Source organism: Poecilia mexicana, unplaced genomic scaffold (assembly GCF_051168715.1).
Source record: "Poecilia mexicana isolate PSO_F unplaced genomic scaffold, ASM5116871v1 scaffold_21, whole genome shotgun sequence".
Taxonomy (NCBI): Eukaryota; Metazoa; Chordata; class Actinopteri; order Cyprinodontiformes; family Poeciliidae; genus Poecilia; species Poecilia mexicana.
The window spans coordinates 11,295,407-11,322,219 of record NW_028263390.1 but is presented as its reverse complement, the minus strand read 5'-3'; the positions used below and the strand labels follow the sequence as shown (position 1 = coordinate 11,322,219).

The 26,813-nt window shown below is 37.9% G+C and overlaps 1 protein-coding gene across 3 annotated transcripts; it reads right to left on the bottom strand.

The window, feature by feature from the left end:
- Positions 1-2,532: 2,532 nt before the first annotated feature.
- Positions 2,533-25,339, bottom strand: LOC106922263 (3',5'-cyclic-AMP phosphodiesterase 7B). 3 transcript variants are annotated; one of them, XM_014994536.2, is made up of 13 exons: positions 24,558-25,338; positions 20,751-20,811; positions 12,481-12,570; positions 12,107-12,270; positions 11,932-11,995; positions 11,652-11,747; positions 10,914-11,014; positions 9,836-9,967; positions 9,646-9,737; positions 8,958-9,102; positions 8,657-8,753; positions 8,400-8,480; positions 2,533-8,330 (listed from the first exon to the last, which is right to left on the bottom strand). In XM_014994536.2, exons 1-13 carry the CDS (start codon positions 24,576-24,578, stop codon positions 8,113-8,115), a joined length of 1,362 nt encoding a protein of 453 aa, XP_014850022.1. In that variant the 5' UTR covers positions 24,579-25,338; the 3' UTR covers positions 2,533-8,112. The 3 variants fall into 3 exon arrangements, with proteins under 3 accessions (XP_014850022.1, XP_014850021.1, XP_014850020.2); XM_014994535.2 differs by lacking the exon at positions 20,751-20,811 and having other exon boundaries at positions 24,558-25,339; XM_014994534.2 differs by lacking the exons at positions 20,751-20,811; positions 24,558-25,338 and adding an exon at positions 16,076-16,460.
- Between the last annotated feature and the right edge of the window lie 1,474 nt (positions 25,340-26,813).

Below are 26,813 nucleotides of genomic sequence, written 5' to 3'. Positions count from 1 at the left end.
GTTTGTACGACAGTGCATTTACAAACTGAAACATTTAACTCTGATGTTGTCGGCTAACATGTCAGAATCTCACAAAGCCATGTCGTTATCATCATCGCCGACTTCCCAAATTGTTTAAAGACATAGCAATCTTAGTGTATGTAAACTTCTGAACTTGATTAAAAGCATTGGACAAATCCACAAAAGATTGTTTCAAATTATACTTGACTATTTATGCACAAACTGACAAATATTTAAAAAGGAAATTGAGGTAGGGAGCTGTGCGCCACCAATGGTCTTCCTGTTTGAAACACGTACCGAGAACCGAACGAGAGGTGTTTTCTTAAAACCAACGCAGTGCAAAAATGTATAAAACACTCTTCATTTAAATTAACAATTTAAATAAACATTTTTCTTTTTTTTTTTTACACCACTCTACATGCTGTGTACTCAGTAGTATGTCTGCCGCACAGGAAGGTCATTGGTGGTGCACTAACTTCTACTTATGTTTCCTGTGTAAATTTTCACACCATGCAAATTATGTCATTAAAGGTCGTAAAGGCTCATAATACAGCCTTTGCCTAAACTGCTATGACAGTGACAAGTGGGTCTTGGCCTCTCTCTGACAAGATGTTGAATTTAGAAATTAGATTAGTTTCTTTCTTTGGCGGCTTTTTGTCTGGGAAATGGCATGGACACATTTTCATAGAAGAAATAAATGGTGGCTCTAGTGCACAACAATTTGTCCAGAGCTGAAATATTTCCACAGTTTTGATGGGCTGTGAGGGATATTCAGGCAAACAGAAAGCTCAACAATAGAGCTCATAAGAGTTACATGAAGTTGGTTCGGGGAACACAGGCTCATTAATCTGGTCCACAAATTGATATGCGGCATCTTACAGGCTGTGCTTGAGGGAAATTCGAAGTGGAAACTTTATCCCATTCTGTAATTTTTTTTAAATTTTTAATTTTTATTTCTGTTAAACTAAGAGCTACTGGCAGATGAGCAAACACTGTTCTAACAGCTGTTGCCATGGTGCTGATAACTGAATTAAGATCCCACTAAATCTTAGTTATTCAAAGCAGGAGATTAAGTGTCAGACAATGGGCAAAACAAAAAATACAGAAAAGAGGATGCTGACTAACAAGAGGAGATTAACCCTTTCGGTGCACAGCGCAGAAGCCAGACATGCGAACTGAGAAAGAAGCTCTACATCAATGCCACAAGTTTCATTTTTCACTTTCTGCACACGGCCCTCTTTATCTGTGAGCTGCAGGGCCAAGACAGATTACAGTTGACATTTCTTTCTTTTTTAGGTTAAAAAAATGTACATCTATAAAGTCGGGTGTGAATCCCACGCACTGTTTCGCAGCTATAGATGATGGCAGGGTTACATTCGGAGGTTGATGTTTATCTGTGCAGTGGTCTGATAGCGCGCGTGTTTTTACCAAGGGAGCGTTTAAATGAGTGTAATTCAAGGGGCTAAAGAGGGGGCTTTGTTTGCACTGTCAATATTTATAGTGACACATGCTGGATGAATGCTGACTGACTCTACTTAAATTGTATGGGCGTGTGTTTGTGTGTGTGGTTGAGGGGGTGGGAGAGAGGGTAGTGGAACACGGAGCATGAATAGGCACCTGATGACCCAGTGAGACAACTAAGGTCATAATCATAACTTTGGTATCTTAAAATCAATAAAAATTGTAAGTTATATTGCCTAAAGTCCTTGGGGTTGCAAGTAACTATTTGCCTCTTGTCATGAGTGATAAAAAAAAAAAAAAAAAAAAAAAAAAAAGTCCCAGAGAACAGAGAAAGTCTTGTTGCCGCATCTAATACAGGCTTCTGGTTGAAACTCTGAACAAGATAAAGTTTAGAAAAGTCAGCCACCACTGTGTAATGTGATTTATTAGCGGACCCCACATCTTACACAATCTACAAGCCTGATTTGCATTGCAAATCAACAGCATGCAAATGAGGGAAACACAGGCTGGCTGCAGCACTTATCTGCACAGAACACCACCCTACATTCTTTTGCTTGTGTATAAAAAAAAGAAATAAAGAAAAGAAAGCAGGTTTAACTCTTGCTCTTTATTTAAAAGGCACTTATGTTTTTCTGAAGGTTTTACAAGAGAAGTTCAGTTTGTATTAGCGGTTAGAGAGCATCTTAATTTCTAGAGTCAACACTGTGACTCATTCATCCTCATCCTCTCTGTTGTTTGGCCTGTAAACTACAACCGATCACAACTTTGCCTCCAAAGTTTCTTGTTGACACATAAACTTTACAGCCCCAAGCTACTACGGTTACATCAGAGAAATCATCACTTTGATTCATAGGTGACCTAACTATTATTTATACTGTAAACACGGCCCTGTGGAGAGCACCCGCCTCTGCCCCCTTCCCGTATGGGATGGTGGGTCTCCCTTTTGCGTAGGCCTCTTACACAGTCACCAGTATTGCTTTGTTGCCATCTAGTGGTCATTTGAATTTAGCAACTTCCTCCTTTTAAGAAAACTTTTGGTGGTAAACACAAACGAGTCCATACAAATCTTAATTACCTCAAAAACAAAAAAAACTTTATTGTTTTATTCACAGTGCCCAAATGTATACAGAAACATCAGGTGAGCCATCCTGACATATTTTTACAGTCATTTTTGACACAAAGGGCTTCTATTGAAAGATTACACGCTGCACAAAATGTTAGTCCAGAAAGTAGACGCTTGAAATCCTAAAAAAATGAAACCGATCAATGTCCTTCTACTGCAGATATCCCAAGGTTTATAAAAAACGTTTAAAACTTAGTATATTTTTAACATGAAAACAGTCCAAAAAAATTGAAGAAAATCAAACTTTGAATTGCATTATTTTAAAGCATTAGGTCAAAATCTTAGAAATGAACAGTGTATAAAATGCACAGTGCCTTGCAACAGTATCCACACCCATTGAATTTCGCATTTTGTCACATTGCAACCACAAATTTCAATGTGTTCTATTGGGATTCAATGCGACTGGTCAAGAAAGAGTAGTGAATAAAACTGAAGTGGAAGGGAAACTATGGTTTTTAACATTATTTTAGACAAAACAGACAAAAAAAGGGTGTGCAATTGTAATCAGCCCCCTTAAATCTGATACCCTTAGAGATAATCTAGTGCAACCATTTGGCCTTGAGAGGACACCTACCTAATGCTAAAGAGCGGGAAGCAGAAGGCCACTGTTGAAAGCACAACTTCCTGTTTGAAGTCTGCTGAACACCGTGGGGGAGACAGCATAAATATGGAAGAAGGTGCTCTGGTTAGATAAGACCAAATTAGATATTTAACTAAACACTGCAAATACCTCTGCACACACCGTCCCTATGGTGGGGGCAGCATGATTTTGTGGGAAAAGCTTCAGCAACCACAGGAAAACTAGTCAGGGCTGATGAGAAGCTGAATTGAGATAAATACACTGAAATCCTGGAAGAAAACTTGTGATCGGCATGTGACTGTGGTCCTATTTCACGAGGATAATCATCATAAACATGCAACCAGAGCTACAATGGAACGGCTTAAATCGAAGCACTTCCAGGTGTTAAAATGACCTAGTCAAAGTCTTAAATCCCAAGTCCAGTTAAGAGCTTGGAAATAATGCTCGTGGAATCTGAACTTGAGCTATTTTTCCAAATAGTGAGCAAGCATTTCAGTCTCCAGTTGTGCACAGCTGGTCCAGAGATACCTCACAAGGCTAATAACGAGATACATTTCTGTTTATAAAAATATTGGCTGATGGGGCCAAATACAAATGCACACCACAGTTTTTAAATCTGTATTTGTAAAAAAGAAAAAAAAAGCATTAAAGAAAACATCATTTCGTTTTTACCTCACTCACAATCATTTTGAGGTTTGTCTTGATCTAAAACAAAAAAACTCAAATTAAGTATATTACAGTTAGTAGTTGTAGCATTACACTATGTTTAAGTTTAGGATATATGGATACTTTTGCAAAGCCTTTTTTTTTGGAGAGTGAAATACAAGAACTTAACAGAAATAAATGTGTCTGAATATCTCATGGCACCAAATTACAAATTTGTTGCAGCTTCACACTAAACTTGCACATTTTACTGGTATACATTAAGATGCTGATTTTAGTAAAGCTGATATTCCTGTATGTAAACACACAGTAGATATTAGTCCTGCTGAATAAAACCAGTATGGCTCAGTTACCCTGTAACAGTGTTCATTCTGAGAGGTATTATAAAAACAAGGCAGCCTGATGCTTGTTGCCTGGACCAGGTCTGCACTGACAGTAAATATATGACTCATAGCGAATAATCTGGAGCACTTGCTAGGTAGCGTATTCAGAAACCGATGTGTCACTTTGTTCCCGGCTCATAGCTGCTTTCGGGTTTGGAAGCTGTTAAAAAAAAAAAAAATCAAAACAGGACTGAAACAGTGTTTTTCGGGTCACTTTCTGCTGCTCAAAGAGCCAACTGTGCTCTTTGATCAACTTAACCCCGTCGAGTGTTTACAGAAGCCTTTTTGTCTGTGTGCTTCCCCCGGTTGCACCAGTGCCGCTCGAACAAAGTGGAAATCTTAGCACAGCAAGCAGAGTGCCACTGTAAAGACATATATAGTTATATAACCGACATAAGCATACAAGCCAGAACTGTACACAGGAGTTTAACGTTATTGCACTGCACCTCTTAACTGGGGCAGATATTGCAGCTTGTATAACTTTAACCAAGCCTTTCTCGTCAAGCTCGTCATTTTATACCATACTCTGCTGGCAACAAATCTTAAATTCAACAACCTCTGGTATACAATATTTAAAGCAGGGAGGCAAACGTACATATATTCTATACTTGTATTTACAAATACTGGATGACCTGCTGTCAAAAGCCTCATCTTCACGTGGCTCAGTGCATCCATGGACGTTACACATATATTGCCCATAAATATCTTTTTAGCCAATGTTTATAGTAACAGGTAGCATATACTTTAACATTAAGTGAAGCAAATAAATACAGTTGCACATAGGAATTGGCCAGTGACCAGATCTAGATGATATTTAGCTTGAACAGTGATAGACTTCTGGAAACTCAACAGTCTGATAGCTTCCCAGTCAGTGAACAGACCAAAGCTGTTGCTGTTTGATTTATCCCATAGGTTTGAAATAAGATGGCGAAATAATGTCTAACTGGACTTGGATATTTTAGCTGCATGTCTGAAAACCAGTTGGATTTGAAAATTTGCTTTGCAGAGCCAACTACTAGAAGCAGTACTTTCCGATAACACATTTATCATCTTTTTATGCTTTCAGACATTAAAGGTAATAAGTTTACAAATAGAGGTTACACATTTCTATGTATATCACTAATATACGACTCATATTAGCGAGTGATGTTAGATACTAAAAAGTACTAAAAATTGCGTGTCCCAACAACTTTAACTATGTTTTTTAATGGAAAAGAGCCTTATTTGATTTTTTTAGCTCAATCACTTTAAAGAGATCTCTGATTTTCCAAGTTGGAATTCAAATTTCAGGTGGTGCTTTTGTTGTATTTCCAATCGGGACCTTGGAAAATCTGACTTTGGAGTTTAAATGGAATAAGAACACAGAATAAATGCTATTGTGTTTGGATTCACACTTTGGTGTGGGATATGTTACTTATTAAAAAAAGAGTGATAGTTAGCTATGTACAGTAAAACTGAGACGTCCCAAACAATGTCAGAGAAAGCACAAGAGGCGTAGGAAGCATTAAAAAAATGATTTTTTTTTTGTTTTCTGTAAGGAGAAGTCTGCAAACAGGGATTGTTTGGGCAGAAGGGAAGAAGATATTACAACAAAGTTGAACATGCTTAGCTTGGAAATGTTGGCAGCCCTTTGTAAATATCAGAGTGCAAATAATGGGCTACATTGTTCTCTAGAGCAATGGTTCTCAAACTGGAGTAAAAGTACCACTGGAGTCAAGATGTAAATCTGGGAAACCAACTGAGACATGTTCCAGTTCCAGCCTATTATAATTTATTGTTAATGGGGGGAAGAATATTGCAGTATGAAATGTGATTTATGAACTGGTGCCATCTGCAAACACTCCCAACCCAATCCCAACATGATAGGGATTGCTATTCTTAAACTACTAACGAATATCAGTATTTTAAAATATGAATTATTATGATTCTTCCATGCTGTTTAGCAGCACTACTTAATGTAGACGGTGTAGCTAGTGAAAGGCCTTTAATGTTGTTTCAATAAATATGGTGTTACGATACGGTGGATTATGAAGTCAAGGTATGTGAGAAACTCCAAACTTCAATTGGCATTTTTGTTAATTTTCTCCAAGCATAAAGCTTGGAAATTTTGCCTGTTTTGAATTGTATTATTTACCAGAGCTAGCTGATTAATCCTTTTTGTTTTGATGATTTAACACAACAAACTTAAAAAGTCAAACTACTGTAGTAATACACTTTTAAAATGTAGATAAAGATGGAGGTACTTGGAAAAAATAACATTTACTGAGGAGTTAAAGTTTGAGAAGCACTGCTCTAGGCCTTTCACAGCTATGAATAATAACTATTCTAGCTGCTAATATAGGGTGCTAAAGACAGCTTAAAATATGAACTCTATAATAATTTTCTTTTTGCACTAAAATAAATGTAAACCCTGTTTAACAGCAACCCGTGCTTTTTACACAAGGTAGAAGGCTAAAAACATGTTTAGAATACTTTTACATTCTAATTAAATGAGAAATGGAAACTAGCTAAAAGCAGAATGGTCTATGTCAGAGCTGTACAAACACAAAAATTGGAATTTGGACACAAAATCGAAATCAGTACATCCCCAGCTAATGTGTATTTTAAGTAAAGACATCAGTGTTTCTTAATCAACCTAAGAAATACAGCACACAGGACCTGTGTAAGAAGATGGAAGCATTCTTAGAACAAAAGCCTTACGTAGCAGAGCTAACGTGTTATAAAAGTACACCAACACCTTGGCAATACTTCACAGTTCTGAGACGCCAAATCTGACCCTGATACTGAGTGAAAAAACAACCAGGAACAAGATGCTACAGTACTGAGTCTGTGTTTCAGTGCTGATATGGCTGAAGAACAAGAGGCAGAAATTTTAATATGAAACATATTGTTCAGAAAACCCTATTAATTTTTTTTTTTTTTTAACTGACAGACCAAGCGGCTGTTAAGGCTTTGTTGTGTATGAGCTTTTAAAGTGAGGCTGTGATTAAATCCAGTTGGCTTTTAGAGAAAAGTGAGAAGAGTTACATTTTCAAGTGACTTACAGAGTACAGAGATAAAAAGGTTTTGGCATGTGAAGTGTTCAGGTTATCCATCACAGTATATACAGTTTATACAACTTATAATATGAAGATAAACCTTTTTTTTTTTTTTGTATTTGGCTCTTCAAGTTGGTGATTCAGCTCAACAATGAAACATCAAGCCGGCAACACTGACCTAAGCCACTTTTAGTGTGAGTCATTATTTAAATGATGATCTGAGTCAGTCTGACACCGAGAACATGCTGGATGCTAAAGTGTACAGTACCTCGACATAACGACTCAAAGCTTAGAGTTAAAAACGCACTTCAGTGAAAGGTAGACAAGTGAGATAAAGACATGAAAAAACATTGTACAAGAGTGCAAGCATTTTTAAATTTTAAAAACAACGAAGGATGTGAGGAGATTGTTATTCTGTCATATATTTTTTCAGCAAAGTCCAGCTGGTTTTTATATGTCTCTAATTTTTATTGTTCTTATCACTATTACGCCAACTAAACCCATGTTAAAATCCACATGTGAACCCTCAGTTAACACATGTTAACTAGTTAACCTTTTAGTCCTATTTGAGCGCAAAGTTACAAACAAAAGCATGTCCACATTTGATTTTCTTACTAAGATCATTCTGCTCCTCAGTGAATCCACTTCCATTTCTTTTTCTCCTGCAATGCTACATTCAACCACTGCTCCACCAGGGGGAGCTATACTTCTTGTTTCCTGGCCACGCTGCCTTCCAGTGCTCCCACTGTAAGGGCAACCAGCTGTGGAAACAAACGTGCTGGAGAATAAACATGGATTTGGATTAAAACGTCTCCCCTCCATGTATGCTGGAGATTAAAACCCATCAGAGCAACAAGAGAGATATTATGGGATGTCCTCTGCCTCCTCTTGTCCTCCTTCAGGCTCAGGCTCTTCGGCATGGGGGTGAGTTTTTGTTTCTGCAAGTGTGTGTACGTATCTGAGTCGGCTCCAGCAAGCCTTGTTCTTGTGCAGGTGCCCCATCATTATTTGGCTGAGCATGCTGGGCTCAGTGAAGCGCTGCCACTCCTCAAACAGAGGCTCCACGATGTAGGAGATAAAACCTGAAAGATGTGAAACTCCTTAATAAGGGCTATTTAACGAGAACGCCTTGATAATTAAACAGGATTTACCAATCTGGATGGCTGGCACAGAGTCTGTCTGTTGGTCACACAAAGGACTGATCTCCAAGTCAAATTTCCTTTCCAGGTCACCTTCCAGGTCAACAAAGACAGAATTGATAAAAAAAAAAAAAAAAAACAAAAACAGTTGCAACAAGAATAAACAGTGAAATAAAGTGCATAGAGTTGGCATTTTAAAATACACATCTTCTTCAGCACACCATAATACTAACTCTAGTTTGAAATCTGATATGTAAAAGTTTACTCACCCTGCCTATAAAATTCCTCACACACCCTCTCACTCCACTGCCTGCTCAGCTCCCACTCCCGACATGGGTTACACACATCAGCGCATTTCAGGGCAATCTAGAAGAAAAGAAGAGAAATGGATACAAACGTGTCACAACGATATGGAGGTCTACCATTATAAAGCTGTGTGAGAAAATTATCATTTGGATACCATACAGCTGAATCTACATGCTTGACATCACTTGAAGAGTGTCTGACGCGTATTTTTATCTGTAAATATCTCGTTTCAACAGTACATTTGAAAGGGAACGGGCAGTGTACCTGGAGTATGAAATGCCTGTGTGTGGCCAGCTGAAGGTCCATATCCTGGTTGTCCAGATGCTCTCGGAGAGTTATCAGGAATTCGTTTTGTCTGTTGATGTCTGTGGCCAAGATGAGAGAGCCCAGCTGCTGCTCTATGTCCTGCCTGTAGCGTGAAGGAAGACAAACCAATGAGCTCTGCTTCACTCGCTACAAGTTTCACACACCCTTTAACAGCTAAATGATCTTATTTTTTCTTGTCAACGACATTCATGTGAAGACTAAAAGTGAAGACACATGATACACTTTTATTACTTTATCCAGTGGGAATTTCCATTGAGTTCTAATTTCATGTTAAACGTATTTATATGAAAAGAAAACCAACAGCTACAAAGAAAATAATAAGAAAAATCCAACCTTTAAATTTAGTGTGTTATTTCAGTGAGAGAGATTAAATACTTATCACATACTTAGTAAGAGGAAAAAATACTCCCTCACACTAAAACTCCCCAAAAGGGATCATCCTAACTTCATGGGTGTCCAAGGTTTTTAGTGTACTGTGTTTGTTGAAAATAGATTTGCAATGTGCAAAACAGTAATATATTCCAAACATTAACGAGTAATCGGAAACCTTAAAAGAACATTTCTAAAACCAAATCAATAAAATATTCTGATTAAAAATCAGACGATGTAAGACGTGTGTTCTTACGACATGTCGGCCGGCAGGTGGCTCAGCAGACCAGACTCTCGCAGCATGCCCACGGTGGATCTCCAGTGGTGGCTCTCCAGCACAGAGGTGTTCTGTACAGCAGGAATGTCATTCAGTCTCCGCGCCTCCGACACGAAACACACCACAGGTAAACCCAGATGCTGACACCCGTCCACCTGCTTGTGTTTACCTGGTAGAGGGTTGCCAGGTGGTGTCTGGTTTTAATGAGAAAAGGCTGGTTGACTCCAGGGTGATCCACGTCATGAGCTGCTGCCGCCATCAGACCCAGGAACACATCCAGAGGAGTCAGCTGCTCTGCCAGCTGCAAAACACAAATGTTCTAAGAATCTCCAAGAGAGATCCTTGTGAAAAACCTAACTGAGGAGTCGTTGCTAATCTAAATTTTTTTTTGCGTCTATTTTGTCAAACGTGCGATTTCTGGTTAATGTGAAGTTTATTTAAGTTGTCAAATAACCCAAAGTATGTGAGCAAAACCTTTAAACAAAACATGCCAAATTTGAAGGATACTACAAATAAGATTTTTTTTTTTTTTTGACAATTAGGAAGCAAGATTAGATTGGGCCCTTGTCCCACCTTGTTTGTCACGGTTACAGTAACAGTTTTTCATAATTGCTCTGACTTTATATTTGGGTAAGTTTAGGTTAGAAGCAATCCTGTTGTGTCTGTTTCTTGACAAGTGGAAATCAACACACACCTGCCTACAGTTCAATGTCCAATTTTCTTGGATTTCCCATTTTGAGGAATGGCTTAGAGAAATGGGACTTTTAGTCATGTCTTATCTACATCTCCAAATTTGGTTTACATCCAAATTGATCTCAAAAACACAAAACTGACGACGTTACAGGTGGCCAAAGATCCAGCCTCATTATGCTATAGAGGGCAATAGAGCACATTGATTAGTGAAAATGCAGACTCGCTTTTTCTCAGAGAGTGTTTATCTTCAACATACAGGTTAGCGAGCCGTATTGAATTTCATTTAGTGCTTTTAACAAAACAGATTAATCACAAAGTGCCTCTTGGAGCAACAAAAGCAATTACTGAATAAGGGGAAAGATGCAGAGATGCTTAATCTAGTCAGAGGGCTTCAGAAAAATCTCTGAGCTCTAGATGGATGTGTCACTGAGTTCAAGTGAGCGGGAGACGTCCCTCTGGGAGCACAGCTAATAGATTATGTCAAGGAGAAGCTCAGGCCTGGTGAGGCTTTACAGTGTGGGCATGACAGGAAAAGAGTGTGTGTATGTTTTCACCTTGGTCTCTTTTATGTAGCAGTACATGGCTTGAGTAACGTCAGCAGCATGAACAGCATTATGATATGGATTGTGGGAATGGTAATCTTCCTGCACCATTCCTGCAAAACATTGTAAATGATCAATAAGCACCGATTGTAATAAAACGAATCTACAAGGTCTCTGTGTTTATTCTGGTTAGTTGAAACATATGAGGTACAATGCAGGCGTTAGTCTCATAGAATTATATTGGGAAATAGGTGAAGTGTTTGGTATTAAACAAAACATACCCACACTAAAAACACCAAAAATATAGCAACTCTTTCAGAGAATTTTTAAAGGGTCACATTATTGCCAAAACGGTTCAGTAAAACAAACAAAAAAAAAAGTAAGAATTTGGTCATAAGTCTTTTTTCTTTTAGACATTTACGGCTCCACTTCTGGATTATTTATCACAATTATTTTTACTAATTATAATTGTTATTTATCTGGTTATGTTTTATTGGTTGTTGTAATCAATATTTTTACTGAATACATTTTGGTTGATTTTATATTTAGTGAAGCACTTTGGCCAGCTATTTGAATGCGCTACAAATACAGCCTCACTGTGAATGAGACTCTTTAAAAACGGTTTTAAAGCTGTTAACTGACAGTAATGTCAATTCAAACGCCAACTAGTGTAAACCAGGAAGTGGAAAAGATAAAGACATTATTTTAGCTGTTATTGGTGGAAGAGCAAACAAAGTTCTCATAGCTTACCAAGAAACCTGTGTAGTTTAACCATGTCCAGCTGGAAGTGGTGAATCAGTCCACAAACATTGAAGAGATGGCACATCAGAGTCACAAGACTGTTACCTGCACAGATAAATTGTAAACGATGATTGTGTCTTTCAATCCATCAGACGATACAAACATAATCATCCCCAAACATAAAAAAGGCATATAGACTGGGATCATGATCAAATACATAACAGAATAAAGATCTAGGACATTGTTAAACTGACGGACGAGCAGTCATGTCAGACTAAAATAATCTCACCATTTGTAAGACGATCGAAGAGGAAAATGTCAAAGTTCCATGTGTCTACTTTTGAGAGCATGTGCTGTGAAGAAAGACATTTATAAGAGTTGATTTGTTATTCGCAAACGATCTTAAAAAAAAAAAATTGTATGTGCGTCTTCGTTTGCGTGGTGATGCGTTTTTATGCCCTCACAGCTGCCTGTCCCAAGTAGTCATCATCCAGCAAGTGCAGGGACCCGGGAGTGTGAGGCATTAATCCCCTCAGCAACCTGGAGGCATGGCAGTATCTCTGGAAGCTTAACAGACGCTTCAGCTTTCTCCTAGTGCCGGACTCGACCTCCCCTGGCTGTGAATTTGCTAAATAAAAAAAAAAAAATAATAAAAAAACATGCATTTAAAAAAAATTGTAAAAGTCAAACCATCTTCATTGATGCATCATAATGTCCTTCATCTATCTATATATATATATATATATCCATAAAATTATCAATACTTAAACAGTGGACAGTTTAAACCATGGCCTCATGGACGTCAACATAAAATATTTGAGTCAATGAGGAATCGTACTTTTCAGGATCCGCAGATCGATCGGCGGGTAAGAACCTCGTCTCTCAGCCAGCAACACACCAGCATGACCGGCGTTCAGCCTGCCATCAGCTATCAGAAAGAAAGATAAGAAGAGCCAGATATATAAAAAAAGAAAAAAACAGCAAGAGTAAATAAAAAGATAGAATGGTAAAACAAATAGTGAAGTGTCAGTGGTGCTTTAAAAGGATAATATTGCTGCATGTACATATATAAACTATGATTTTATAAATCTTCATGCAGCAATCTTAGGTTTGTACATTTCTTGTCCAAGCCCAATATTTTCTAAGCAAGAAGTCTAGTTAGTCAAAAAGGTACGCAAGTACCCGACAGTCGTTTTTCGATAAAACAACACAATGTGTACACAGATGTGACACTAAATTATATCATGTTTAAGTAGTGTTAGACATGATTTTTTTTTTTTTAATTATTCAGAAATATCTCCAGGCCTTTACTTGCTGGGAAGCACTAGATTTAGGAACAAACAAACAAACAAAAAAATAAAACAGAGAATGCTGAAGAAAATATGAGCAATTCACACACCCAGAGGCCAGCGACAAACAAGATAAAACAGAATGAGGTCTCAAGTCATGGTACACACACACACACACACACACACCCACCCACACCCACACACAATCTTCACTCAAACAGTCTGAAAACTATGGGGATAATGAATAATTTATAGATCAGCAGTTAGGAACTGGAGCATAGTTTATCCCTAAGGTTGCCAGTTCACATCACCTCAGCGACCGCCGTTAAAAGCAGCTGGCAATGGCTTTGCTATCACTGTGGCAACTGCCGGGACGTGCCGGAGCCCGCCTTCGAAGTGCAGCTTCAGAAAGCATTCAGCATGGAAGAAGCCAAGGCATCACTTTTGTCAACTTTGGAGAAAACTGGTACAACTTCCTACTTTGGCATGCACAGCAGCATGAACAAATACACAGAAAAGTGACTCATCGTTGTCAAGTGGCCTACTTTGGGCAACGAAAGAAGCAAACGGGAAGAACAGTTTTTTTTTTTAATTTAATCCAGAGCGTTGGCAGAGAAGACGAGGACAAAATACATCTTCTGGTAAACAGGCCAGAAACAGATCACACCTCCAGATTACAGACAACCGCATTCATTCACACAATCAGCCTCCCCCGGCTCTCTGTAGCACTTGATTCTTCTCCTTTCTCTGCTCCATTTTCCCCCCCAATTCTTCTTTTAGTTCTGGTTCCTGTGTTTACATCCTCCTCCTTCCATCTGATCCAATCCTTCCGTCTCGCCAGCCGCCTCTCTCCTCTGTCCCTTTCTCTTCCCTTAGCAGTAACTAGGTCATTGTTTTCATGCGGCACAGAACTGGGTCATTTACGATGAAAATGCGAGTCAATCAGAAAGTGTGCTTTAGGAAGCGCCAACGTGCCCAAACATTAACGCTCATTTGGTATGTGTACACACACTTACAAATGAGGTTAAATCCAAGTTTGAGAAGCAAAAACACGAGTGTACATCTGGCACGCATACTGACACGTGGAGCTGATCGAAATATGCGGGCTTCACTGTGTCTGTGGGTGTTAGTGGCACAGACACTGTTTTTACGTTTTTAAAAATGATGCCATACTGAGCTATGCTAAAACTCAAATCTACATGCTGTGAATACACGGAAGCAGACGATGTTTTCTTCTGCCTGCAGCTGTGCCTGCTTTATTTACAGGCATATGATGCCCATATGTTGATAATAAACTATAAACATTTTTAAAAAACTATTGTGTAAAATATAGCCGAATCTGAGATTTATACACAATAAGAAGACACAGAACTTCTCATTTTCTTACTTTGACATTAAATCAGATATAAACTTTCCTAAATCTTTTTGAGGTCAGCGAAGGCGGATAAATTATATTCCTGGAATATTAACTTGTTTCTCCACCATTAGCACATTGAGCAACATTGATTGATTGACAGCACTAAGATCCTTTTCCTGGCTCTGATTGGTTGTTTTTGTTATGGTCAAATTTGAAGCGATCTTTTTTTTAAAACTTTGGTCTATTTTTCAGTCCATGGCTATCATACTATGATATTGCTTGTGCATATTATTATATTCATCCTACAAATCTGGATTTTCCCAAATAATTAGTGTTTGCCTTGTACAATTACTGTTTTGGCTGCTGCTGCCGCCAGTCCACATGTGAATCGTGAGCTCAGCTGAAACACTATCATTAAATTACAGGTGATTTGAAGGAAATCGCTAGGCAGGTAGCAGAACAACTTTGTCCAAACGCAACCAACTGCAACAAAACATGTTGAGAAAATCATTTGTCAATGCTTCATATCAAAACAGACAGTAAACATGCCAGTGTTAGCCTGGCAGATCACCAAACTGCTTCACATGAAAATATCATCAGCTGACCAAAATGTGAGTTCATAGAAGACTCCAGCTTTATGTGTAAAATCAGATGTAAAAACAAATTGTAGAATATCCTTCTGAAACTTGCTGTTGCTGACAAGAAAACAACTGCAGACTCACAGAATGCTAATGACGACCAGGCGATCCTGATAAAATGTAGTCTAAAAGGTGGATAATAAAATTGCCAGGGTTAATTTTTTTTTTGACGACTTGTTTAAAGAAAAATCACTCCGAATTTACATTTAAGATTTGCATTTGACATGAAGAAGTTTTCTTTTATGTAAAAAAGAGACAAAAAATTATTTTTCTGTTGAATTTTTTTCCCTCCAAAACCTGAACTTTGGGTCTCCTTAGTCTTAAATGTCTCAGTGACCATAACATCTGATTAAATCTCGCAGTACCTAGAAACAATAGGCCTACAATATCAAAAGCCTTTCACCCCTTTAAAAGAAATAATCACATGAGGTTATTACAGTTCAAGGGAAAAGTCTGTAGAGAATTCTCCGTCCTCCACCTTATGAGTCACTGCAGGGAATTTCCCACAGAATTAATCATAATTTCAGCATAAAATTTCCTGTGATTGACAGATTACTTGCAATACCGCCAGCAGAGCTTGTAAGTGTCAAGACTAATGTGTCAAAGTTGACCATTTTCCTTTTTAAAACCTATATTCTTGGCTGAATCTGCATCAGTGTCATGGGGACAACTGCAGCTCAGCAGATGGTACCACAGCTTCATTTATTGGAAACTCCGGCTCCAACCGCCCCAAATCCCTCGTTTCTCTGTCTCATCTACTCAGCTGTCTTAACGCCTCCGAGCGTCCACCTACGTCATTCGTAAACATACGGCCGGAGGCACGCTTGTCAGAGTTAATCTGTCACACACGCACCTATGGACTTGTCAAATCTGCAAACATGAATACAAGCAGGACAAAAGAGGGAGATCTACTTTTAAGTTCTGCATGAAACCAAACAAAAACCTGGCGATTAAATTGTGAATCTTAAAAATGAGCTGCAAAAAATGTCATTAAATTGCTATGAGGGAGAGAGATCTTTAACACTGTTAAGAATTTGAGTGGGTCACAAACCTTAAGCTATTATTGTCCTGTCTGAGGCAGCATGAACTGCTGCTTAGACGTGTCTTCCACAAGCTTAACTCTGTTGTGAATTGTTATGGATTCTTTACCTTCCAGGTGTGTATTGCTGTTCCCTGTGACCTGCGTGATCTCTTTGACCTCGTCAGCCTCGTCCTGCTCTTCTTCCACCCAACTGTTGCCTTCACTCCTCTCCGCCCCCCGAGGGTCTCCCCTGCGAGCTCTCCAGGCCGCCCTGAGCTGCCGGATCAGAGCGGGAAGTTCCAGGGCCAGCGACAGGCCAGCACAAGTGACAGGGGGATTCCACACTCGTGAGCCAGGAGGCTCGTCGGGACAGACCCCGACACCGAGACCAGAGTCCTGCATCCTGAGATCTGGACCCCAGAGCCTCTCCGGTACTGGCATTGTAATACCACAAAGAAATGAACGGTGCAGAGACGAGAGGATGACGGTCACAAGGAGACATTGAAGAAGGAACGGCTCACCATCAGATTAGAATGACAGATAATATGGGGGGGCTAACTAAGACTGAGAAAACTCTGGAATCAGCGCCTGGAGAGATGGGATCAGCAGCATAGGGACAGATTTAAAGGAAGTAAAGCAATCCAAACAGAAGAGAAGAAGAGAAAAGTCCAAAAAACAAGAGAATAATCTGCCGGTATCCTTCTTTCTCTCTCTCTCTCTCTCTCTCTCTCTCTCTCTCTCTCAGAATCCAGAACTGATATGCTGCTCCCTCCTTCTGCCGTATACCTACTCATCTCCACGGTCCCACTCAGTCTGTGCTGTTGAGTCTAAAAGCCCCTCCTTTCTCAGCTCTGAGCTCACTTACACGCTCTCAACCAATACGCTGCTACTCAAACATGCTGCCAGCCCGACTAGAACCATGCACACAAATTAATGCTTTCCCCACACATTTGCCTTTCTTGCAATAATTTATATAACATCAATCAGACAATTAAAATCGAATAAGAGATTAAGTCTACCGTTTTACGAAAATATTTGATCTAAAAATATAGAAATGCAAACACCAGGATGTGCATTAAAATGTAAATGTCACCCCTTCCCCAAACCTGTTTTGCTAAACTCAAATTGAAATATATATATATATATATATATATATATATATATATATATATATATATATATATATATATATATATATATATATATATATATATATATATATATATATATATATATATATATTATATATATTCAGTTCATTGTTTAAAATAAAAAGACCTTTTGTTACTTCAGATAGACTTAAATATATAATTCAATTTAAAGTTGCCATTTGAGTTTACTAAAAATTGTGCACTGACAGCAAGAACACATTGAGGCACTGAAGAGTGAATATCAACTGCAGGGTTTCACTAAATATAAGGGAATTAAAACTGCACAGAAGTACAAAGCTGATGCTGTTTCAAATGTATTTGGGTTGATGACAACCCAAAAAGGCACAATAGTTGAGGGGATGAGCAGAAGTAAGCACACACTGTTGACTTCTGAAAGGTTATGGAGGAGATTCTGAAGCATTTGAGTTATAAGCGCTTCTACCTAAGGCAGGGTTACTTCAAACATTACTCTCCCTCTGTGTGTTTTATAGTTAGCCAATCTTATTTGAAGTACAGTTCTCAGATATTGCTTATATATGTTGCCCCAGGAGGAGAGATGTGTTCAAAGAAAGGAAAACGAGAATACAGATGAAAACTGACAACACATGAACCTGCTCAAAAGGTTCATGTGTTGTTTTATGCTTTATGTGATGAGGGGATGTTTCATCTTGATTAAATTACAATTTACATCAAAATCAAAATAAACAGAAAAAAACTGACAATTACATGATGTTCAACTGTAAACAATATCTAAAGTTAGTAAGTTAAACACTGATTGAATGGAATAAATGGAGTGAAATTCATGAATGAAAAAACCCCAATCGTAATCTTCAGCAAGACTGTTAAAATTGCACGAAAATAGATTTGTTTTTGTTTTTTTATTTAAATCAGCAGACCTGCTCCACAGTATGGACCACAGTGCGAATGACGGTCAAGTGCAGACAAATGTGCTGGCACACTCACTGACGTACGCACTCAGCCATTCACATGGCCTTGAACATCACATGTCAGATGCAAGAAGTCAGCAACAAGAAATCATTCTAGTAAAAGCTGTAAGACAAAGAAACAGCCTGGGAAAAATGGAAAAGGGAGCAGGGAGATCATCTAAAACACATGTCAACATATAGTTGTTTGTAATTGATTGGTCACAACTCTTACGAGGAATTTGTTGCTTTCTGTGCAGTTTATGGGAATAGTCAGACAACTAATCAAGTAATCTAGTCAAACAAGATTTTTCATATCATACCTGTGACTTGATGTTTTTGTCCTCGCACTTATTTCAACTCAGTACTTAAATAATAATGTTCAAGATTAAAGACAGACACATAAAAATATACAAGAGATTTTACAAAGTAAAGAAGATACATTGTCCATAAACAGCATAAATTCAATGCAGTTGAAAAATGCTAACTGCAAAGAAAGAAAGAAAGAAAGCAGATAACGAGGTGGGTGGAAGTCTTGTTTAATAAACTCAGGCGAGGAGAGGACTGCTGGCTCCAAAGCTATTTTTGCAAATCCTTCCTTCAAAGACTAAACATGACCGTAATAGTTGCTAAAGACAGAGAAGCTTACACAGATGGGACGGTGTGTTGATTCATTTGTTTTTGGTCCACGTTTAAACCTGAATTGGTCACACTTCTTGACAGGTCAGGGCAACAAATTCAGCCTTTAAAAAACTATGTTAATGTGCTCTTGCAAGAATGTGCACATTTTAAAACTTAGGTGATATACAGGTTTTATCTTCCAGTACTTTTCAGGCTTTGCATCAATAACATTCTTAACCCACACTTTAGATATTGGTTAAAAACTTTAAAAAACTCATGTCTGTTTATGCAGATTACCTATTTAGGAGTTTGCTGAACGAATTAAGCCTTCGGGAACCGAACTCTACGTTTTTCCAAATGGAAAACTGTCCTCATCACTTTCTGTCCTCCAGAACGGTTCGGACAGTTCTGGGCCTCCAGGGGCCAGTGTCCTGCATGTTTTAGATGTTGCTCGGCTAAACCCTCATAATTTAAATAAAGATGCTACAGCAGGCTCTTGCTGAACTTGGTGACATGCCAAAGAGATAATTCAACTATCTGATTCTGGTGTGGCGGAGCAGAAACACAGCCAAACTATAGCTGGGAGAAACTGAATGAGCTTCTACTGGAGCTGTTTTGTCATGAGCTTTTGCTGGATTCACTTGATGTTTATTTTTCAACTCTCCTCCTTTGAAATACTTTGTAAGCCACTAATACAGGAGTTTTTCTGCCTCATAAATGTTCCCTTCTGTCAGTGTAACGCCACAGGAAGATATATATTCATCATGCGTACGATCTCTATTGGCAGAAGATATATGAGTGAGTCATGTAGCTCAATTTGGGTATTTAATAGATTAAATATACGTTAAAATAATTAGTTGTAAATTGCTTAAAATCCCTAAGAGAAACCAAAATACCCTCATACGATGCATATATGTTAAATTTCAAAGGATCTCGTTATTAGCAGAAACCAAGTTTTATTCATGATTTTATCCACACAGTTTTCTAGCACCATTTCATTCTGCATCCTGCTGTGAAGGTGAAGATGATGTACACTTGTTGGAGGTCATCTTTGAATTGTGCTTGAAAGCAACTTTTAAGTTTAAACACGTCGTTTGAGGTAACACAGTTGTTGTTCTCGCCGTTTAGTTTGATGTGACTCTTCGTTGTTTATGTCACAGGAAACCATTTTTGGTGAACAAGTAGAGCTTTGCAGCCATAAGAAAAAACATGGTGACATCTTTTTTTTCTCTCTCTCTCTCTTTTTAGATAAATCAGACCTTCAGCAGAGGGTCTTTTGAAATACTCATATTTGTGAACATTTCCACATTTTGACACATTACAACCACAAAATGAGCAAAGTAAATGACCAAAGTGTTGTGGGCATTTATATTCAGCCATCCAGAGTCAAACTTTATTTTTCTGCAATTATGTGTCTCTCATATAGGTTGTGGCGAGAGGCAAACAAGACCTCCTAAGGCAAGGGTCAGCAACTTTCACAACTCTTCGAACCATTTTTGCCTTTGGTCCAAAATGTTTGGTGTGACAATAGCTATATAAATGTTCAAAACAAAGTAGCTCATTTTAAAAAAAAAATATCTGGAATAGCAACTTTCTTTAGATTTCCGAATAAAAGAAAAACAATCTCATTTTGTATAAAATGAGATTGTTTTAAAATAAAGAATATCAAAACTTTTACATGGTTTCGTTTGCCTTCACGATGATGCATCACAAACACAAATCATACAGTTTGTGTTTGTAATGCAAAAAAATCTGGAAATGTCTGCCCTCTCTCGCCCATTAATTTAAAGATCTATTTAAAATTTTGCACACTAAATTCACAAGATCCAAGTCTGTGGTTTGGAGTTACAGCTACCGTATTAGTCTACTGACCTAAGTCCTGGCACATTGCAAAATGTACTCAAAGACAAAGTACATGCAAAACACGTGCACACTGCCTGGGCATATTATGAGTATATACAGAGATTGCAAGTGTATGTTTCTATGTTTCACCTAGATATTACGCTGGGTAAAAAAGGTAAGTGAATCCACAGCAAACTACAGTGTGTGGCACACAGTGTGTATTTCACTTTTGCACAGACCTGTTCCAGGGCATCAAAAGTTCTTACCCAGCATGCGAACCTGTATGACATTCTGCTCCAACCATTTAAATGCGACACCTCCACACCTCTGTGGCAAAGAGAAAGATGGAAGAAGACAGAAAAAAAAGAAGAGAGGCCTACGTTAGTATTGCTTTTGCTAAATGCCTTCAGAGACCGACAGTGACCCTATGAACAAATTAACTGTGTGCTAAAACTCATGAGAGAGCTTTCTTGCACTCATGTGATGCCTGGGAAGCAGGGACAACTTCACCCAGGAGCTGTTATATTTATTCTTTAGAGTGCTATTACTTTAAGCCAAATTGTTAATGTGTAAAACATCAATAATTTTAGGTGTTTAACCAACTTTTACTTATGACCTTCTTTAATTAGGTCAAAATCTATAGCTTCACTGCAGCATGATCCAATTCTGAGTGCACACAATCAAATGTAATGTTTTACATTGCCAAAAGGAAATCCAGTTTAATTTAAAATATCCATGTCATTCGTCACGACTACAGGGATTACTAGAAACTGAGTGAAGAGCTGCACTTAGTGACCCTGGCATCTGCTGTTCCTGTATCAACACGCCTGTGTTTGGGCCAATGACAGTGGAAAAAGTGGGTCAAGCGGCACAGTGCCACACACTGCCAATGATCTGCACATTAATCACATGCTTCCACATGGCTCAGCCTCTTGGACAGTGTGGGCTTTTTTTTTGTGATTCAAAGGTGCATTTGTAATCAATTCAGGTCACAAGATAATTATGGTTTTATACTTCCTGTAGCAAATTCTGATAACAGAATACAGAAAGCAAAGAAAACAGGACACAGGTTACAACATCCTATTCAGTTCACTACAAGACAATATATGAATATCTATAACACTCTTATAGAAAAAGACTGTGAATCAAAGTGACGTTTTCTCCAAAATACGCTTTGAATTTAAGCTTTGGAAACATGCTTACGTTTGACCGATCTTATAACAAAGTCTATTTAATTTCGACCTTGATTTTATAAACCTTCCACAGCTGAAACTAGAACTTCATGATGCTGCTCTTTGACAGAAAATGTGTAAAGTCCTGTAAAATAGAGAAGTGCTTATTTCTTGTGAACAAGGGTTTGTTTGTCTTTGAGTTATGATGTTGCTCACTGTATCCTGATTAAGATAAGGTTATTATGGATCAAGTTCTGTCTTGCACTATAAGGAGACTTGGCTTGTAAAAGTAGTCATTCTCCTTCAACTTTTCCATTTTATGTCCCTCTACAATCTCAAAATAAAATTTTCTTATTCACAAACTTAAAATAACGTGTGTTTTTTTTTCACTTATTATACCCTTTACACTAAAACCCTAAAAGAGAATCCAGTTCAATCAATGGGCTTCAAAAGTCACCTTGTTAGTTAATACAGAAGAGCATTCATCTGAAAAGCAGCCAAGAGGCCCCTGGTAACTCTGGAGATAAAGCCACAGCTCAAGTGGGAGAACCTGCTGGATGGAAAATTATGATGGTAGTTGGGACTTCCACATAACTGGATGTTATGGGAAAGTGGTGAGAAAAAACCATTAACACTATAAACCAAAAAGAAATCCAATTTGTATTTTGACACAATCTTTATAGGAGACATGGCTAGTCCATGGCAAAATGTGTTCTTGTAAGATGACACTAAATTGGTAATTTTATATGCAAAGCACTATGTAAGGCTGCAAACAAACACTGCACACGACCCTGAGCGCAATATCCCCACCATGCAATGTGGTGGTGGCAGTAGCATGTAGTACTGGAAAGCTGCAGAGATGATGAGAAAATTGGTGGCGCTAAATACGGGGCAGTCATCTTCCAGAAACACAATCAATAGTTCAGCCAATTGAGGATCGGTGACTTGAAAACTGATGTTCAGAGATGCTCCCCATCTAAAACTGAGCTACAGCTGCCTTGCAAAGCAAGATTTCAGTTTGTCGATGAGTGAAGCTAGTTGTCAACACTCTCTCGGGGGACCAGAACACAAATGCATGTCATAATTTATGGACTTTTTATTGTAAAATGTTTGTACATACCATCAAAGGCAGTCCAATTTTAATTCATCATAGGTCATGTAAAATAACAGCTAGTAATGGCTCCCATAACTAAAACATTTTGTGCATGTGAATAGTGGATGAAGGTGAAAGAGGACTGAGTGCACTGAGCTGTGGTATTTTAGCCACATGAGGGCAGACATGCACACACACTGGTATTTTGACTGTAGGCTGATAAACTCACTGGGCCGGTGAACATCCAACAAATCATCCGTTATCCGCTAGTGTTCAGTCTCAGCCCTCCAGAGGAAGACCCATGTACCTTGAGCAGGAGGATCTACATGTGAGCTAGCACACACTGTTTACTGGCAGGCAGGAAGTGGGCGGATGGAGGAAACCCAGACGCAGTGACTGATCACTCATCCTCCCCACGTGGTTATGGCATGTTTACAGGACAGCAGCCTGGGGTTTTTTCCTCTCTATTCAGATGCAGTGTTATTCATATCAGCCTACCATCAGAACTCTCTGCCCGCTCTTTTGTGTGCTTATGTTATACAGAGTCATTCAAACTAAAGCTATGTCCTCAAAAATGTTCATGAAACATATTCTCATGTAAAATATGAAGCTCTAACCCAATCGCTTTACCTTCGTAAGTTTAAATTATCCTACTAATATTGCATCTTTATACTTTTAGATTAATATAACGAGAATAGATTATTTCATAAGTGAACATTTTTGACATAACTCTGATTCCTTAAATGTCTCACAACTAAAGGCTAGCTGTTCAGGCATAGTAAAATCTGTTACTTCTGCACCTTTGGTCAGCCGGCTAATAAAAAAACAACTACAACTTTTAGTTTTGACGCACTTAAAATCAAGACAAATTTGGTTGTTTGAAATATTAATCAGAGTTTTAAACTACAGTTTGCAAGCTACAAAATGCCTGGTGAGCTTTTCAAACAAAAGTACACATATTTATGTTAGATCTTTGTGATTATAGTGGAATCATAACAGTTTCACGCAAGAATATCATGACAATCTGTTAGCAGTTGTGAAATGAGTTTAATGAAAAATGATAGTGTTTAAAAGTCATCATGTGGAAATGCATGTCTTCTGGATAAAAGTAGGAAAAATTGGCAGCTAATATTTAACAATTAATAATTTATCAAGATTGTATTTATGAAGAAATTTGAAAGAATTTCTGAAAAAGAGGTAATTTTTCTTGAAATGCCATACATACCCTAAATTACATAATCACATATACAATCCTTATATATCCTTTCTTAAACATAAAAATTTCTATTTAGACATTAGTTGATGTTTGTACCAAGAACTGTCACATAAGTAAACACAAAGAGCAAATCTGTCTTGTTTCATATAAAGTGCCTCCCCTCTGTTTGCATGTTTTCTGCAGCATCTACGCTGCAGGTAGACTGCTGTAAAGCTGTCAATACACTGACGTGACCCATTGCAATAATAATAAACAAGGCCTGCTTTACCTTGTTAGAAAATGAAGCAAATTAAATAAAAATATTAACTTGCCATATATAACCTTAGCAAAAAGGTCATAATGGATGTGAAGCATGCTGCTATAAAATACATAAGCTTATAAATACGATAATATCATAACGCTTTATAATATAAGGACAAGGATGTAACTTGCTGAGAGCATTATAGATTTAAGTTACCTCGTATCATTGTACAGACTTCACAGGTCATTAAAGTCTAACAGTTATTGTCTATGGGTCTCAGCAGTACCTTCACAATAACACAACACAGTTACTCGTTTCCAGGCACAGCTGTAAATTGGCAGTTTCACATACCTCGACCATTAAACAGGACATTTAACCATCCCGACTGCTCGCAGAGAACAAGTGAAGGCGACGGAATCTGGCGGCGTGTTTTCATGTCAGGAGAAACGCAGGAGAGCTCCGCATTCAGCAGGAGGAGAGCTGACGGAGCCCTAGCTGACACCTGTTTATTATAAAGCCAGCTGTTTCATGCTCCTCTCGTTAGTGACCTTGTTCACCCTGTGTGGGAGCAACAGGAGGCTGTTTAAAGAAAACCCTAGCGGTGTTTTCTCCCGCAGCGCCTGTCCGCGTGCTCTACGTGTGTATTTGATCATGAGCTGAACCGCAGAGAGCGGAGAGGGGAGGGGCTGGTTGTAGCACCAGGGGGGCGGGACTTAAGACGGAGTGGACCAATCAGAGATCGGCGATGTCACAGCTTTCATTAAGATTGGTTGGTTAGAAATGTAGGTAAACAACATGGTTTGTATTATGATTACTACACTGATAAGATTTACTGAAGGTTTATTACCTTAATTAATTACAATTGAAAAGTAAAAGAAGCAAAACCAAACCATTAAAAGAATAGTAAAAAAAAAAATTAGCCATCACGAAAAAACAAAGATTGAAGACAAGTTAAAAATTATCTGATAAATGAATGTTTTACCTTTAAGGTGAAGAATTGTAAAGGTTTCAGGAAGTTGATTTTAGAGCTGTGAAAGAGAAATTAAATGATGCCTCAGTATACAGATCTCTGGTGCCCAAAGTGGTCTTAATGGTTCATTTCTGACATATGAACCGTAACCATAAACTTTTTATTCAAAACCAAGATGCCCTACCGCCTTATACCAATGATTACCAAACGTCTCATTTTAAACCATCTACTTCCTGATGTTTTTCAGTACACTGATAGGAGCATTTTGGATGAGCAGCAGCTGTCTGATTGACTTAATGTCATTTAGGACAAAGTCCATGACGATGCCAGTCTTACTTGTTCTTTTGCATGCTTTTTAGCCTTGTTGAGTCTAGTTATATAAAACTGCAATAAGTTCACCAAGACCAACCCAAATTGCTAAAACTTTAAAAAAAATTCTGAAACTTAATTTTTCCACACACACAAAAAAGAAAAAGATAGATCTTTAATTTAAAAAAAAATGTTACTGAGCTTTTAATCATCCTTGACCTCCCAACTAACTGGATAAATAGATGGAATTATAGATGGGTTAGGTGTAATAAAGAGCAATAACACAAAAAATAAGTATTGAATATGCTTATTAATAAGTTTGAGATTGCAGTTTAGACAAATTAGTACAGGAAGGTTAGTTCTTCCGTGGTTTATGTGATTCTCTTTGTGGACAAATTACTGATGCTCAGATTTGAATCTGCATTTGGAGGCCAGGTCAACATCTCAGGCTGTTTGTGCCTCGAGGATTGGAAGTACTAAAATAGAGGACAGACACTTCTCTGAGGTTTTTAAAAGTCTCCATAATAAATCTTTCACAGTTTTCAGTGAATACTCAGACTGTTAATAAAGATCTTATTGTTTAGAAATCTATTCTCTGAGGCACAACAACATCACATGGATATCACTAACTAAACCATATCCAGAAGCAAGTGTACACCCAGTTTTGAACAGTTGGGTCTTTATTTAAGGTGTGAATTATGAAACTGATCATATCAAGGCTTTATGAAGAATAAAAGTTGTTCTTCGGTCTCATGGGTGTATATTTATGTTGTGTTACTAATGTTTATATTTTAAAGAATCTGAGTTTTTTTTTTCCATTGCCTAGACCAAGGGTCTATAACCTTTACAATCCAAAAAGCAATATTTGCTCTCATACCAGCTAAATAAAACTCATTTAAAGACGCAAAAGCAGCATGACCTTTCGAAAGAAGAAAACGCATATCTCCTATTGCACAGGAGATAAAATAAATGTTTAATCAGTTTTAAAGAACAACCACTTTATCTATTTTTTTGGTTCCAAAATGAAAAAACAGGATGGATACATTTTCTTCCATAGGACATTGATATTTGTGGAAAAAGATGTAAATATTTAATGACAAAAAAGTCTAAAACAATATCACGTAAAAAAAATAAAATAAACCTAAATACCTGTTATGGCCTGCATTTGTTTTAATTGTATATTTTTAATTATATCCAAAAACAGTGGGCTCCTTATCATTTTAGTTAAGGTTATTAAGAGCCACTATTTTATCTGAACCAAGTTTTGAATGTTTTTTGTCTATTTAAATATTTATGCACTTCACTTTCTATACCATGTGGCATAGGTA